This window comes from Brienomyrus brachyistius, chromosome 6 (assembly GCF_023856365.1).
Source record: "Brienomyrus brachyistius isolate T26 chromosome 6, BBRACH_0.4, whole genome shotgun sequence".
NCBI lineage: Eukaryota > Metazoa > Chordata > Actinopteri > Osteoglossiformes > Mormyridae > Brienomyrus > Brienomyrus brachyistius.
This window is the reverse complement of record NC_064538.1, coordinates 13,041,257-13,057,093: the sequence shown is the minus strand read 5'-3', so window position 1 is coordinate 13,057,093 and position 15,837 is coordinate 13,041,257. Positions and strand designations below refer to the sequence as shown.

The following is a 15,837-nucleotide window of genomic DNA, read 5'->3' as shown; positions in this document are numbered from 1 at the left end:
ATTAACTTATTTCTGTAGGACTTTTCTGTATTTCACTTTCTCTGGCTCTTTTACCTCCTCCTACTATCTGCCCCCAGGCTAACAGATTATCAACTGGATCCACAAATGAAGCTTGCAACAGAATACAGAGAACAAATCCTTAAGATTTCATAAACTAGAGTACTGACAGTTTGGCATGAATCGGTTCAGTTGCAGCTTTGATGTAAACACTGCTAGGATCATGGCAATAGCACCCCATTTTGCAGGGTTATTAGGGTTATTTATCTCTATGTCTAATCTGTTATGGTTGCAATTTCATCAAATGAAAACAATGGAATGACACACCCATGTTACAGTAAGAGATGTTCGATTTAGAATAGGTTTCGCAACACTGCGAAAACTTAGACAGACTGCAGCCATCCAGTGTAATTAATCAGTGATTGTGATGCCCACAAGATTTGAATACATTACTTACAATCCACATATGCATTCTTACAGTTAATACCTGAAGGACTGTGTACATTTTTTTTTTTTTTTGTGTAGTGTTGTCTTTTTGTTGTCATGAGAAAAACACCTAAAAATGTTGCAGTATTCCTGTCTTGCAGAAGATATTAACGGGGTAGAACCTTGTATTGGCTTCTAGAACATAAGTGCATGTGGTTTGGTACACAAGCAAATTCAGTTGACTACAGAAAAATGATAGTGAAGTAAATCGAGCCTCAATTGATAACTTTAATATATGAAATACTTCCATAGTAAATTTTTATGTTGACAACTTGACTAAACATTTTTACTGGTATATCTCTAGGCAATGATTCATGGATTTCACATTCGCATTGACTAAGTGGCTGACAAGAAAACTGCATTTTGAAACATGAATGAAATTAATTATTAATAAATAATTTCATTTTGCTGGTTGTGCTGCGATGTACAAACTGTTTTTGAGAAATACACAAGCAGTTGGGAGAACCTTAAGTCTGTTTACAGATACTGTCCAAAGCAACTCAGAAAAACTGTAATACTAACAATATTTTATTATACTGAGCATGACCAACTTGATCAGACAAAATCATATACATTAATAGGCTAATATAACATAAAAGGTACAGATAAAATGAACAAACAACTCTCAGACTTTGATATAAAAGATCAAATGTTTTCCAAAAACCAAGTAACTAGAATAACTTGACATCTCTAGTGAGATTTATTATGATAACTGTATTACAAACCTGTTGTTTGTTGTGGCTGTAATCAGAGGTATACAGGAAAAATAGCTTCTTTCATTCAGACAGTGTTGTTGTTCTGGCTGTATCTGCCAAACAAGCCTGAATGGCATCAAATTTTAGGCAGCATGTGATTGGAAGTCTAGCTACGTTCAGAATGTACAGGTATGTCCCTGAATATCATTTGGTGGACCACCACCCCCCCCCCCCCCCACACACAAAAAAATCTAAACTTCTCTAATAAGCTTCTAAATTTGGACTGTGAGCTAAACTACTATTGAAACAAAAGGACTGTAGTAAGTCAACAACTCTGATGAGTTAGTAGCAATTAGAGTTGGGCGATATGACCTAAAAATGATATCCCGATATTTTCACCACTAATTAAACCATCTAAACCATGTAATTATGATGACCAAACCGTTCCCTTGTAGATATGGAGGATGTGATCGGTATAATGATGAATTACGCCAAAGACACTCATACCTTAATGGAATTTGTGTAAAAAATAGTGCATTATGATTGTTAAATTATGCAGGAGGGCACGTGTTTAGGCTGTGTCACGATACTCAGAATATTCAAAGTGATGATGATATGAATGTTGAGGATAACAAAACAGTATTTTAACTATACATCACCCAATCCCACAAGCAATTCAGAAATGATTGCTTGTTAGTTTCTGTTGATTTTTGACAATGCTGTTGTGTTTCAGTGATTATTGTGTTTATGTCAATTGGAGTGATGTAAACTAGTTTGGAAAATTGCATCACTGTCAAATATTCCTTGAGGAACTTGTAGGTCCCCAGATCCAGACATGAAACCAGATAATTTGGAGAAGTCCTGGGCTCTCCAGGAGAGGCAGGTGCCAGAAGAAATCTGGCAACACATGAGAGCTGACCTGTGGTGCCAGTAAGACCAGTGCCATATGCACTCAATGCAGGAAGTACGTATTCAAGAAATCCATTACAATGGGTGTAAAATAAAATTTTAAATTCTTTGTGTTACCCAACTGAGATTGCCTGAAATCTTACCTAAAACAGGAAATGTAAAGGCCGTATTCCATAACTGATTATAATTTACCATGTCACTGTGACCTTGGGTCCTATTTCAATGCATTATGTAATAATGCCGCATTTTGTAGCAAAATGTTACAAATTTCTAGACTATATTCTAATTTTATATTGCAACATTGCCCTATTATTATTATTGTTATTATCATCATTTAATTTGTTACATTCTGTTGAGTTATTACATAATGCAGCATTACTACATAATGCATTGTCACAGGGCCCATCCCAGGAAGTATAAGGCAGCTCACCGCATGTTGCTGGTCTAAAGGAAGAGACCTGCACAACACAGGGAATACAGGTAAACTTCACACACCGACCAGCGGCAGGATTAAAACCCCAAATTCGGAAGCTGTGAGGCTACAGTGCAACGCACTTATCAACCATGCCACCCTAATGCGCGTAACTATTATTCAGAATATGACCACTCCCCATTTAGCGACTACCTCAGTTAGCTACCATTCACAAATATGATGGCAATAAAAAATATTCGGACAATGTGTACATTTGTGACCGAATTTCCGAAGAGATCTTTGAAGTAGAATGTGCAAAATGTCGTTAAAAATATCCATGAGGCTACTGTGATTTTCATTTAGCGACCATTTTATTTTACCATCTGGTCATTGGCACAGAACTCAGTCGCTAAATGGGGAGATTGTAATGCTAAGTAGATGAAATATTTGCTACATTAGCATCAAATGTGTAGAATGTATTGAGAATTTTCAGGAGGCTCATAGGACATGTCATGTTCTGCTTGTTGTGTGTTTGCTCATCCCTTGCTTGTTGTACCAGTTAATTTTATGTAAGAGTGCCTGTCTTTTTCGTCAGCCGCAGTCCAGTCATTGTCATTCCCCATGTCGCTGCCCGTGTCAGTGTCTGTATGATCCCTGCTTATCTAGCCCTGTACCTTCTTGTGTTCGGTCTGTGGCTTCCTCTGCCTTTAGTTATGCCCAGTTCTCCGTTAGACTCCTTGCGGTCCTGTTTTGTTCCTTGTTCTGTTTTGTTTGTCCTAATAAAACCTTTTTATACATGCTCTATGGCAGCACCTGTGTTGTACCTCTCCCTAAATGTGACGGAAAGACCGGACTGCCCAACCGACCCAGTGGCTTCCCAGAGAGCTTTTCATGATGTCCCTGCCTGTCTGCCCCCTCTGGCCAGTCCTCTGCGTTTCCCCTAACCGCTGGGGAGACTCTTGTATGGCTCTGAAGTCCTGCAGGAACGCAGTAGACAGGATCCCTTGCATGTCTGGACCCCTGGCAAAAGGAGGAGGTCCACCCAAATGGGCTCACTACAAGGACAACATGCCAGGGCTGTTTCCGCCAGAGTCCCAAGTCCTAGGCCCCGAAGAGGCCAGCAGACTTACCTCATTCCCCCGAGCACTTTGCTGCTCATCCGACGGCCATTCTACAGCACTTTGCTGCTGCATCTTCAGAGTGCATCCTCACCTCTGCAGCACTCAGCAGCTCAGCCTGCTGCTGTCCCTCCCGCAACACTTTGCTGCTCATCGCGTGGCCGTCCTAAGCAACGCTTTACTGCTGCACCTCCAGAACCCATCTTCGCCTCTAATGCATCTCCAGAGCCCATTTTTGCCTTTAATGCACCTCTAGACCCCACCCTCACCACTGATGTGCCTCCAGGGTCTGTCCTCATTTCTGCAGCACCTCCCGAGCCCCATTACTGGCTCAGAGGGGGCCGCTTCGCCTATGTCTCCGGATCCTGGTCCAGAGAGAACCAGTCTGCCTGTATCCCCAGCTTCTGGCCCAGGCAGGGCCACTCCGCCTGAACCCCTGGTTTCTAACCCAAAGAGGGCCACTTTGCCTGCACTTTGCGGGAGGAGCCCACTTCTCCAGCGCCCGGCTCAAGAGAGTCTGTGTCTTCAACGTCAGGCCCGGAGGAGTCTTCTGGCTGCCCGGCCACAGCCTCACTGGTGCTGTTGAAATCTGGATCAAACCCCAGAGGGCTCTCATCTGGTTTGCCAGTCCATGGCCCCAGGGAAGCTACTTCTGCAACACCCACTCCTGGCCCAGGTGATACCATATCACTGTCTCAAGTGATGTTCATGTCTGGTCCAGACACTGTGTCCTGCCAGTTGCTTCGTCCTCTTCACCTCCTGCCATCCTCTCTGTCTCATCTCCTGCTGTCCTGTTAGCATCCTCCATGCATGTTGAAGCCTCGACGATGTCCTCCATGCCTGTTGGTGCCTTGATGACGCCGTCCTCATCCATACGTGCCAGGTGGGTGCCTTCCTTACCGAACCCACCAGATGTCATTGGCTCCTGATGCACTAACCTCCTCGCTGCACCAGATCGGAATGGATGGACTTTGAGGATGCCCTGCCTGAGGACTTGTAGTGGGACCCTCTGGATCTTGTTCCCCAGAGAGGGAGGTGGGAACACAAAACCCGTCGCCCAGGTTCCCCTTTCAGCTGACACTGCCTTCGCAGACCACCCTTCTGTGAAGGCCAAGGAGCTCGGACCCACAACCCACTCCACCTCTGACCCTTTAGGCCCCTCAGTACCCTTCACTCCTCATGGGCCTTCTGTGCCTTGTGATCCTACTGTCCCGTCAATCCCTACCTTGCCAGCAGCTGTTGCCCCTCGCCCTTCACCCTGCTTTCCCAAACTCCGAAAGATACTTGGATGGTTCCCGCCTCATCTAGACCCAACTAAGCACCCGCTTATGCCTTTCTTTATCCTTGGTCTGTGTCCTCCCATCTCTCTGTTCCTGTCACTTGCCTGTCCGCCCTGTCCTGGAGTCCTTCTGGTCCCTGGTCCTGCCCCTGCCTGTTCCATGCCCCTAGGCGTGCCATGTGTCCTGTCCTGTGGCCTATCCTCTAGTCTTGTACACTATCTGTCCCTTCTGTCCAATTCCAGGTCCCATTTGGTGTCTGTCCTGTGTGCTGTCGGTCCTGCCAGGCCCCGTCCTATCAGGTGTTCCATCTGTCCCCGGGCCTGTGTGTTTGCCCTGGTGTCTGGTCCCCATCCCTGTTCATCCTGCGTGCCTGAAGCGCATGCTCCAAGGGGAAGGGGGTTGGGGGTTGCTGTCATGAGCTGCGCAACATGCATCTATCTGAACCTCCGATCTCCTCCTTGATGTGGCCCTAATGGGCCATGACTATTGGTCATTGTACCCTTGTTTATCTTGTATAAGAGTGCCTGGATGTCTCGTCAGCCCCAGTCTGGTCATTGTCATTACTCATGTGGCTGCCTGTGTCAGTACTTGCATGATCCCTGCTAATTTGGCCCTGTACCGCCATGAGGTGAGCCTGTATCTTCCTCTGCCTTTAGGTATCTCCCAGTTCCCAGTTAGACCCTTTGTGGTCATGTTTTGTTCCTGGTTCTTTTTTTGTCCTGATAAAAGTGATTTAAATCTGTTCCACGGCTGCACCTGGGTTGTTCCTCTCTCCGAACATGACAGGACACAGTTTAATCAATTTCAGTACACAAGTTTAGCAGAATAATCAATTAATTATTAATTGATTAATCCAGCCACAGGTCATATTTTGCTTGTTTCTTTTGTTTTAAAAAAATATGAGCAACATCTGAAGAAAATGAGAGAAAACCAATCAGGTAACTATCCACTAAAAAGATAATAAGAAAATGATATGAAGGAAACAGGAAGAACTAGTCCAGTGAAACTCTCCCAATATGAGGGTTCAGCTTGTTTAAACCACTTGAGGTGCAGTTCAGGGCCCCTGAGGGCAGAGTGAGTAGGGCAGAGCTCTGTAGAAAGATAAGTGTTTTTAAATACTACATGCACAGGCAGAAAATGAATGATTATAGTTATTATCAAATACAGCCCAAAGAATTCACTAAATGTCTCTAAGTACAGTGGACACCGCTTATAGTGATCCTGAATATAGTAAACAAACACTTATATGGATCAAAAAGCTTGCATCAAGTCGTCCACTTACAGTGTTCATTTTGGGTCTTTTTATGCAGAACAACATAGAAAAATTAAAACTATGGTCATTCTTTTTTTTACTTGCCTACTTTGTCTTGTGATAAACCGTCTGCTTCTGGCTAGCTACCTGAGGCTAATGCTGCGTGCACAGAAAAGATGACGAAAAAAAAGTCATTTTCTCTCAATTATATATACAAATATAGACTCATCAAAGCTTATGATAAACCGCCAAAAATGTGCCACCAAGATGCAGCAGCGAAACTACAATAAGTGCTTTGTGACGATGTAACGTTTAATTGAATTGAATATTATGTACAGTTTTGTACTGTATTATAGGGTATTTGAATCATATACAGTTCAGTAATTTAATTTGTACAGTACTGTACTTTGAAAAGCATTTGAAACAGCTGTACCATATTTTGAAATACCAATAAAATTAAATACCGACGCTGCCTGTTTTATTACCTTATATTCATGTAATAAATACACAAATGTCAATTAGATGGTAATCAGGCTGAGACATAAAGAAGAAAAAAAATTGGTTATAATGATCATCTGCTTATAGGGATCAATTTCACCCAGACAGACGTGATCACCATAAGTGGTTTCCACTGTATATAGAGTATTTTGCATCCATGTTTCACTGTTTAAAACTACGTTTGGATACACAATAATAGTGCATTAGCTCCATAAATTAACTTGGAAATTTGTGAGGAAAACTTAAGACTGATCCTCAGTGTGTTTTAGTTCACTGTTACTTTACAATGTTTTGGAAAGTGGGCTATAGTTCTGTATATGAGACTGGGCAAAAGATCCTCAGAAAGGGTGCAACATTGACTAGCAGTCATGGCCGTCATGACCACAGTATTTTATAAATAGAAACAGAGTATGCATTGAAATAGGAAGCATAAGTGCCAGAGCATGCACATATAATCCTTGTGCAAACATTGTATACGTATACCTATCTAACCATAATCCTCGCTTAATCCACCCTGTTCAATGTTCAAGGAAAAGCAAATCTTGGAAATAGGCACCGCTTTTGAGATTCAGTGTTTGGTGCTGCGATGCAGTCTTGTGCTCATCCAGTTTCATGGCTACACCAGGCACTGAATATCTGGGGTGTTAATAATGATTTTCCTTTTCTTACTGCAAACATGTGACCAGAAGCGGGCCTCTCACCGGTTAAATTTCTGGCCCTTTCGCCTCTGAAATTCAGTTTCATCCACTGTCCAGACTGCTCCCTTTCCTCCTTCCACACGCACAAAACATTTATGGAGGCTGAGGTTATGACGGACAGCATTCTGCGGAGGGCAATCAGAGGCACCGAAGGTTAGGACAAGGACATGTAAAATGTTCATATCTGAATTGCAGTGGTTTGTAATACTTTTTATTGCTGAATTGTCTGTACTGGTTTAAAAAGCACAGAGCTACCATTGATCGTATTTGGGCTAGAATTTGAGTAGCAAACGCATTTGAAATAAGTATCCTGTAGAATGTTATTAAACCCACAGTAACGGGTCAATACATATGAATATCACTGGATATCATATTGGAGGTAAAATAAAAGAATGAAACCTCCAAATGTAATTGTTACAACATGAAAAGTTATTAACTGACCTCGAACCTGTTAATGATTTGGCGTTTTAAGTTTTCCGGTGTTTACATTGTAGTGACTGATAGTGGCCTATATTTCTTTTCTCGTTGGACAAACAGTCGACCTAATACTTTCCTTTACAGATGCTACATTTGGTCTGAAGTTCCTTTCTGAAGCTTTCTTAAGTGCTAATACTGTATATCAAACAGCAGGGTAAAAGTATAAGTACTCTGTTAAATTTGCTTTACATCTCAGAAGCATGAGGTCCAGAGAACCCTGTACCTTCCATGTGGCTGTGTTGTGTCGGAAGTAGTAGAACATTTTGGTAAACCAATGATAGATTTCATTCAAAGTCAGCTGCTTCTCTGAGGAATCCAGAATTGCCTGAGACCATCCAAGGAGAAACAATAAACAAACTGTTGAAGTGGCCATTTATATTGCTCATTATGCATGTATTTTTCTGTACTGCATGGTTTGTAAAATGCTTGATGTTTACTCACCCATCTGATCAGGGAAGCATAGGTGTAAGGTGGCCGAATGTTGTGATACTTGTAGCAGTCAATGCTGGGGACAAGTTCTGCAAAGCATTATGTGCTATTAATACTGCTTAGTATTACATCCTGTTATCACACGTAAAAAAGTGTTTTCCTGGTAGACTGATGGAAATAATTACATGTAATTATTTCTAATATGAAATCAAAGAAGCTACTTCTGACGGGGAGTTACAGACACATTTTTTTTATTACTTCTTAGATAGTTTCCAAAGAAATGGTATTATGTGCACCATGGATTCATCATTTTCTAAAACTCTAATATCATGCAGAATCATTTCTGTAGCAGTTATATTATATATAATATTAATATTATATATCCTATTAATATAATATAATATAATATAATATAATATAACATGGAAATTAAATAAATAGCACAGAAAACGTCAGTGTTTTTCAGATCGGAATATCGATACCTAAAGCATAAATCACTAGGCGTATTCCTTCAATTTATAAAGCCACAGTCTTCTGTTGTGATGTTTACATTTGAACAGATTACTCTCAATCCCTGGGTCTGTAAAATGACACAGGATTGTATGAAACAGCTGCATACTAGCCTAGATTAGGATTCAAAAAAAGCGAAACCCAAAAGTTGTAAATTCCCAGTAAAGCATTTATGAAGAACAATATAAATCTGTCAAATTTATGAGGATATATTGGTGCATTCTGATATCTGATATGTTGTATAATTTTTGCTTTCTTATATTTATATTGGGTATTGTTCATTGTCATTGTGTCCTTGTATTACTCTTTGCGTATATATATTGTATGAATTGTCTGTTGTTTCATTCTGTGTATTGTTTGCTACTGTAAGGACTGCTGCCACATACTGTAACATTGTGTGACCTGAAATGACAATGAAGTGTGTTATATTCACCTGGAACAAAGTGGGAGTTCGGAACAGGCCAGTAGCTTGGTGGCACCAGCTGTGCGGCATCCTTGGTGACACTGCAGGGGACACTGTCACGGAGCCATAACTGCTGTCTCTCGGAACCCTCTTGTTGGGGCTGAAAGATTCCAAAAATATGTACAATTTGCTAACATTGCAGGGAGCAGTAATGCAATGCAGTTTTCTGGAAAATGCAAATGTACCTGTGTGCTGAATTTGTGTATGATTGTAAAAGCCAGATTGACAAAATATATCCATTCGTCTCAAGATTCAAGAACCACCACTATGAAATTGCAGTTGCATTAACCACAAATGGTGCATTTATATTTGAATCTTTGGACATATATATAAAAAATAAGTAAGACGGAAATATAAAAATATAAAATATCAGTGCTGTAAAAGTACAAAATCTGAGCAATAAGTACATTTTATAGGTGATATAAATATAAAATACAACATCAGGGTCCAAAAACCATCAGCAGTAATACAGGAAGTGTGCAGTATGATTAATTTGGAATAAAAGTGTATTATTAGTGTTGAATGACATGTATGGTTGGTATAAAACATACACATAATCGGTACATATTGCTCTGGCATGATTACCAAAATCGATTCAATGGATTAGAAAACTTATGCACCAAGAATATATCTTCATTCATATAATTATAATTTTATCCAAGGCAAGAAGCACAGGTCTCAGAAATGCACCCATTTCTATCCATTCATGCCGCTGATTCACTTTAACTCATGTGACAGCCTGACAAAGATATATCAGAAGATAGCCTTGCAAATCACTTACTGAGTCAAGGGGCCTGCGTTCAGGCATGTGGAGATGGAGCTGCATAGCTAGCAGCTTCCTCTTCTCCATGGTGAGCTGGAACACAGTGGACACCTACAAGTCTGCCCCAATATTACAGCACGTAGAATAGCATGTAATCTTCTGGCTCTTGTGCTCAATGGGGTGAGTGTCTGCGCATCAAAAATCTATATACAGTTGCACCTCTGTGTCCACGGATTCGGTTACAGTGGTTTCAGTGAAGCCCTAACATATTAAGTGGAAAAGTCCAAAAATAAATGGTTCACAAGTTTTAAGTTCTGTACCGCTCTGAGTAGTCTTTCCACCAGGCCCTCCCTGTCGTGACTTAATGTGCGATTTAATATGTGACTCATGCCTTTGTCTCACTCTACCCACGCTGCCCCGCAGAGACATCAGAATCCCAGTCATTTGAGAGAGAGAGAGAGAGAGAGAGAAACTACATTCACATAAGCTTTACTACAGTATATTGTTATAATTGTTCATTTTGTGAATAGTTATTGTCCTTGATATTGAAACTATCATTGGCATTAAACATATGTATCTATGTAAATGAAAAAACAAGTTTTCTATGTTTTATACATGCATATGTATGTATGGGGGCATTTTTCAGGTCCTCACAATGGTCTGTGAATGCAATCAAAGAACTAAAAATGGCTCATAAAAAAGTGTCATTTTTTGTTTGGGTTAGGGTTGGGTGGGTGTTAAGGTCGTCATTTTGGGACTAGAGTTTTGCCCATAGAAACGAATGGAGAGTCCCCACAAAGATATAATTACAAACCTGTGTGTGTGTGTGTGTGTGTATGTATATATATATATATATATATATATATATATATATATATTAAATCTTGTATTGTATCCCCCGTGAATGGAGGACTATTGTATGCAGGGTGTTGGAGGCTTGGGGAGTGGCAGTGGCATTTAATGCCCGTCCCAATCAATTTCTGATGCCCACGAAATATGGGGGCATGTAAACAAAATGCCAGACGAAGAGCGAAAAAAGCACAACATCCTGTCACCTTTCCTATTAGTGTTCTGGAAAGGTGAATGCAAACAAACGTGCAATGCTGCAGTGCTTATGCTGCCTACCCTCACTACACACCCTCACAATAGAGCAGATCTTTTTTCCCTGGTTCTTTTCGTTTCTCAGGGACCAACCTGAGTCTCCATGTGTTGCACCATGTCTTGTTGCACTCGCCACTGAGCAATACTTCTGTCCCCACGGCCATGGTCTCTGTAAAGGTGTCTAGTGCAGGAACATCGAGAATTAGGCAGGATAAATGAAAGGTTCAAGATATCAGGATATTCATTTCTGCTCTGTCTGTAGACAAATGTTACATGTGCGTCGACATCCAAAACGCAGCTTACTTCAGAAAATGAGAGTTTTCTTCAAACATCTCTTCACAGCCAGGCCATCGGCAGAGTCCATTTACAAACAGAGCAGTTAAACTCCCCAGTCCAGATTGAGCGGCGCTAAAGCAAAAGAGGCCGTTTAAGGGACTATTTACTGTATTTAGATAACAGCGCCAGGAATAAAAAATTGTACCCATCATAAAAGCTGGAGAAGGTGGAGCCCTGCCTGTGAGTTGAGCTGGCCTTGGCTATACTGTGACTTGTTTGCTGAAGGGGGCAATCTGCTGTAGGAGGAGAAACTTTCGCACCATCACTGGTCTCCACTTTGCAAACTGAGATGAGGTCAGAAGTGTGTGCTGAGCTCTGGTCTGACCAAGCAGACTGATTGGAAGCAGCAGATCTTGCTGGATGCAAGACAGTCAAAAAAGGGGGAGAAAGGGCACTTGTCAGCTTGCAGTGAAGTTGTTGACTGTGATTATAAAGGAGACGTGTGACATTACGCTGTACATTCATGTAGAGCATAGACTCTTGTGGAGAACACTTTCTTAGTTCTTTGTCCCCACAAGGTCAGAATAACAGATTTTTTTTAATCACATTGTGGGGCGATTTGGTCCCCACAGTGTAATATATACTGACCACACACACAAATAAATATAAGCTGATTTCACAGAGGGTGATGTCTCTCTTTGAGTGTACCTGTCCTGCTGGAAGAGAGAAGAGACAGATCCTGCGGAAACAGATGGGTGGTCCTGCGCAGAACCGAGGGTCTGTGCTGACTCAGCTGGGGGGTCAGTGACACCAGCTGCAGGAGCTGTTTGCTCACCTCATCATTAGGACACTGAAAATGACAAGAGCGTCACCTCAGTACTGCCCCCCTGCCCGCCTGTGTCACAGTGCACCTCAAAGTTTCAAATGATGCGCGAGATATTGGGTGAGGTGCTTCAGCAAATGTAATGCTGTGGTAGGGTTAGCAGATTCAGCACTTGGATGCCACCTTGAAGGACCTGTAGCGGAATGTGATGTAATCGCTTATTTCCTAGAAATGCCTGTATTTCTTCAATGATATTAATTGCTTGTTACGTTACACACCTGGCTGTTTTTCTGCCCCATTCACATGATTGGAAGAAATGAAAAAATATTCAATATAATTTGATTCTATTCAATCATCAGATTAATTTTGATACTACAGTAGATGCAGACTTTCTATACAGTTATATCTATACCCAAGGGCATTAAGGTATAGATTCTAAAAAAGAAAGAACGCGAACATACCAGTACATACTTGATGGCCACACAATGAAATTTGCGGGAAGCCAGCAGTAAAGATCCTCACGTTATCAAAAAATGTTCAAAAACAGATGATCACCAAACACATTCTAGTATTTACATCTGATCAAATATAGTTAACATACACACACAAGCATTAAAATAATGACATTAATCACATCCTTTTCTGTTCAGGATGTTTATATTCCACAAAATGCTCAGCATTTGGCAAATAACTCAGAATATTATGTGAAAGGGTGTTGTGGGGGGGGGGGGGGGGTGCAGGCTTGCATGCTTTGCCATTCTAGAAACGGGAAAGAGAGGCAGAGTCAATGAAGAGTATAATTACTATTGCAGAGGAACCTCCGTTTATAACAAATGGAGATAATGAGAGGAAGGGCTTAGATTTTGGTAAATATGACGGGGGTGTGTCCCTGCTGTAGGTCCATGTGTTTAGGGGCGCGGGGGGGGGGGGGGGGGGGGAGGGGGGGGGAGTGGTGGTTGAGAATGATTTGGTTCCATCCAGTAGTCAAACCAAAACTACACCCTTGAATAAAACAGCAATAGCATAGATGAGGATCATTGGCAACATGCCACTAGACTGCCTTTTCCCAGAATGGTTGGATGCCTATCAGACCTATTGGAAGACGTACCTATTCATCTCCTAACCACTTATCCTGGTCACTAGGCACTGTGGCACCATGGATAGGAATCCATTTCCTTACTGAGTGCATTCGCATATACAATCTCACACTACGGGCAATTTTGTGACACCATTTAGCCTAAGTCTGCCAAGAAGTCGTTTTTACATTCTTCTATGAGCATCGTTTAATTCTTGCATCATCTTCATCCATAACATATGCGATTAAATACATCGAGAGTTCGTTTTGTCAGTTCATCAAACTGATAACTAGAATATGAGTCAAGAGTAAACAAATCATTCAAGGACCTTAACCGCTTCAGACTGAGATGAATCTGGTGAGAAATGTCATATTTGTCCTTCTGCTACAATACGCACGGGGATTTTGTAAAACCTAATTTCAGACATATGAGAAACTTACAGCACATTCACTGTTTTCCTTGACTCATGCATTTCATCTTATTGTCTGAAAGGAAGACGGCACCAGACAATCTCAGAATTTCATTCATTGCTGTACTGAATGCAGCTGGAGTTTTGCAGTTATTATGCTGTACCAACAGATGGTACTGTTTAAACATGAGCCCTCGTCACCTTAAAAGTGCCTGGTGTTCATTCCTTGGGGGAGTGCTTTTTAATCCTTTTTAAACGATGACATCATAATTCTCTTGTCTTTAAAACCATGTGCCTTGGTTTCCTGCAATAGTCTCCAGATCACCGGAACAATTTGATAAGTATTACAAGCAAATGCTTGGGATGAAATGGCTTAGACAGATGGATGTATTGTTCCTTTTTAATGACGGATAATCAACAATGAATAATTTGACTGCCTAAATGTACTCCTGTTCTTTGTAAGACGTGTGCTTAAGAGGTTTTCTTTTTTTCCATGATTGCCGTACAAAATCTCAATCATTACCGAATTTTCATGCAAATAAATGGATATATTATAAACTGGAATGTTCAGATTCTAAGATCTGTGTTTCTGCAATATGTTTTCCAGTATTTATGGAATCTGAAGCCTGTGGTTGACAGAAATTAATGACTCATAAGTCAGTCTTACCTGTTGTAGAAGAATGGCGTGAAGTTGGGATGAGGTGATAAAAGGATTCATGGATCCAAACATGAGCGGAAGTGAGACCTGTGAAGAGCATCATAGACGAAAACAGGATCAAGTCATTTTGGTTTGTGGAACTGCATGGCTCTTCAAACACACAATTACAAACTTTAGCCAATGTAGTGACATCAGTTCACCTGATCACATATTATTACGGTGCTGATGAACCCAGAGATACCCACATTGGGCAAAGAGAGCATGCACACTGAGCAGAGATGAGTGTGCCAATAATTTAGTGGGGCAGTGTCAGGAAGATTCACAACAGAAACACCAACACATACATAGACAAAAAAACATGAGAATAAATCTGTCTTTCATCAGCGATGCAAATACATGGATGGCAAGTTAACCAACGAGATTAAAAAACTGATGTCACACATCACCTGCCTTCAGGGTTAGTCGTATTGTTGTTGATACATGAATCAATGGTGAACCCATTGAAAGGATGAGCGTAGCTGCCACTGTGCACTTTTGGAAAGAGCCGTACCTGAGTGGAAACTGGCTGTATTACATCATCCACCTGAGGTGGGGTCTTTGGCAGCTCTTCTGGCTCCTCCCTCGGCCTCTGGGCCTTTGACTCGGTCGGCTCCCTTCCATTCTGAATCTTTTGCTCATTTCCGGGCATTGCTGGTGGAGTGGAGCCACAGTGCACTCTCAGTACAAGGAATATTAGGCTGGATGAGGTTCAAAATGACAACAGCTGTCACTTGATCGGTACAAACTAATGGCTACACAAAGCTTTGTTAAAATCATGGCCCACAATGACATTCATCGACAGCAAAAAAACTGAAACTGAAGTGAACACATTGCAGATGATGACAAACTGAAAATGAACCAAAAACATGGGATGTGGAAACAGATATCGATTTAAAATAGGTAGCAATCCATAAAAGAATTCTACAACATTTAGTATCAAATCTTGGAAGAACATTGCAAGTAGACTGAACACAATTCAAATTTAATTTCTATTAAAAATTAATAAAATTTTTATTAAATTTAATTTAAATTCTAATTTAATACTAAAACACTGTAGCAGCAGCTGAGACACAATTTATTATTAATTGGCTGGATCAAACCCCCTAGTCACTTACAATGGCCAGTGTGGTCTCAAGTGGGTCAAGATGCATGGCCAGTCAATTTCACAAAATATTTTTCCATCCATCCATCCATCCATTTTCCAAACCGCTTATCCTACTAGGTCACGGGGGTCCGGAGCCTATCCCGGAAGCAATGGGCATGAGGCAGGGAACAACCCAGGATGGGGGACCAGCCCATCGCAGGGCACACTCACACACCATTCACGCACACATTCACACCTACGGGCAATTTAGCAAGTCCAATTAGCCTCGGCATGTTTTTGGACTGTGGGGGAGAAACAGGAGTACCCGGAGGAAACCCCACGACAACATGGGGAGAACATGCAAACTCCGCACACATGTGACCC

General features: G+C 41.4%; 1 protein-coding gene across 6 annotated transcripts in view; it reads right to left on the bottom strand.

Annotated features, from left to right (window-relative positions):
• Window positions 1–691: 691 nt before the first annotated feature.
• The window catches only part of foxp3b (forkhead box P3b), a 35,611-nt gene continuing 20,465 nt past the window's right edge, over window positions 692–15,837 (bottom strand). For 3 of the 6 annotated variants that reach the window (XM_049016043.1, XM_049016042.1, XM_049016044.1), the window contains 12 exons: window positions 14,881–15,020; window positions 14,340–14,417; window positions 12,073–12,214; window positions 11,570–11,780; window positions 11,392–11,496; window positions 11,182–11,269; window positions 10,006–10,080; window positions 9,195–9,324; window positions 8,264–8,340; window positions 8,046–8,147; window positions 7,349–7,470; window positions 692–5,988 (listed from right to left, as the gene is read on the bottom strand). In XM_049016043.1, coding sequence (XP_048872000.1) covers window positions 5,952–5,988; window positions 7,349–7,470; window positions 8,046–8,147; window positions 8,264–8,340; window positions 9,195–9,324; window positions 10,006–10,080; window positions 11,182–11,269; window positions 11,392–11,496; window positions 11,570–11,780; window positions 12,073–12,214; window positions 14,340–14,417; window positions 14,881–15,018 — 1,305 coding nt within the window. In that variant the 5' untranslated portion in view covers window positions 15,019–15,020 and the 3' untranslated portion in view covers window positions 692–5,951. Of the gene's footprint in view, window positions 6,309–7,348; window positions 7,471–8,045; window positions 8,148–8,263; window positions 8,341–9,194; window positions 9,325–10,005; window positions 10,081–11,181; window positions 11,270–11,391; window positions 11,497–11,569; window positions 11,781–12,072; window positions 12,215–14,339; window positions 14,418–14,880; window positions 15,021–15,837 lie in introns of all 6 variants that reach the window. The other 3 variants (XM_049016046.1, XM_049016045.1, XM_049016047.1) reach the window with 3 other exon arrangements.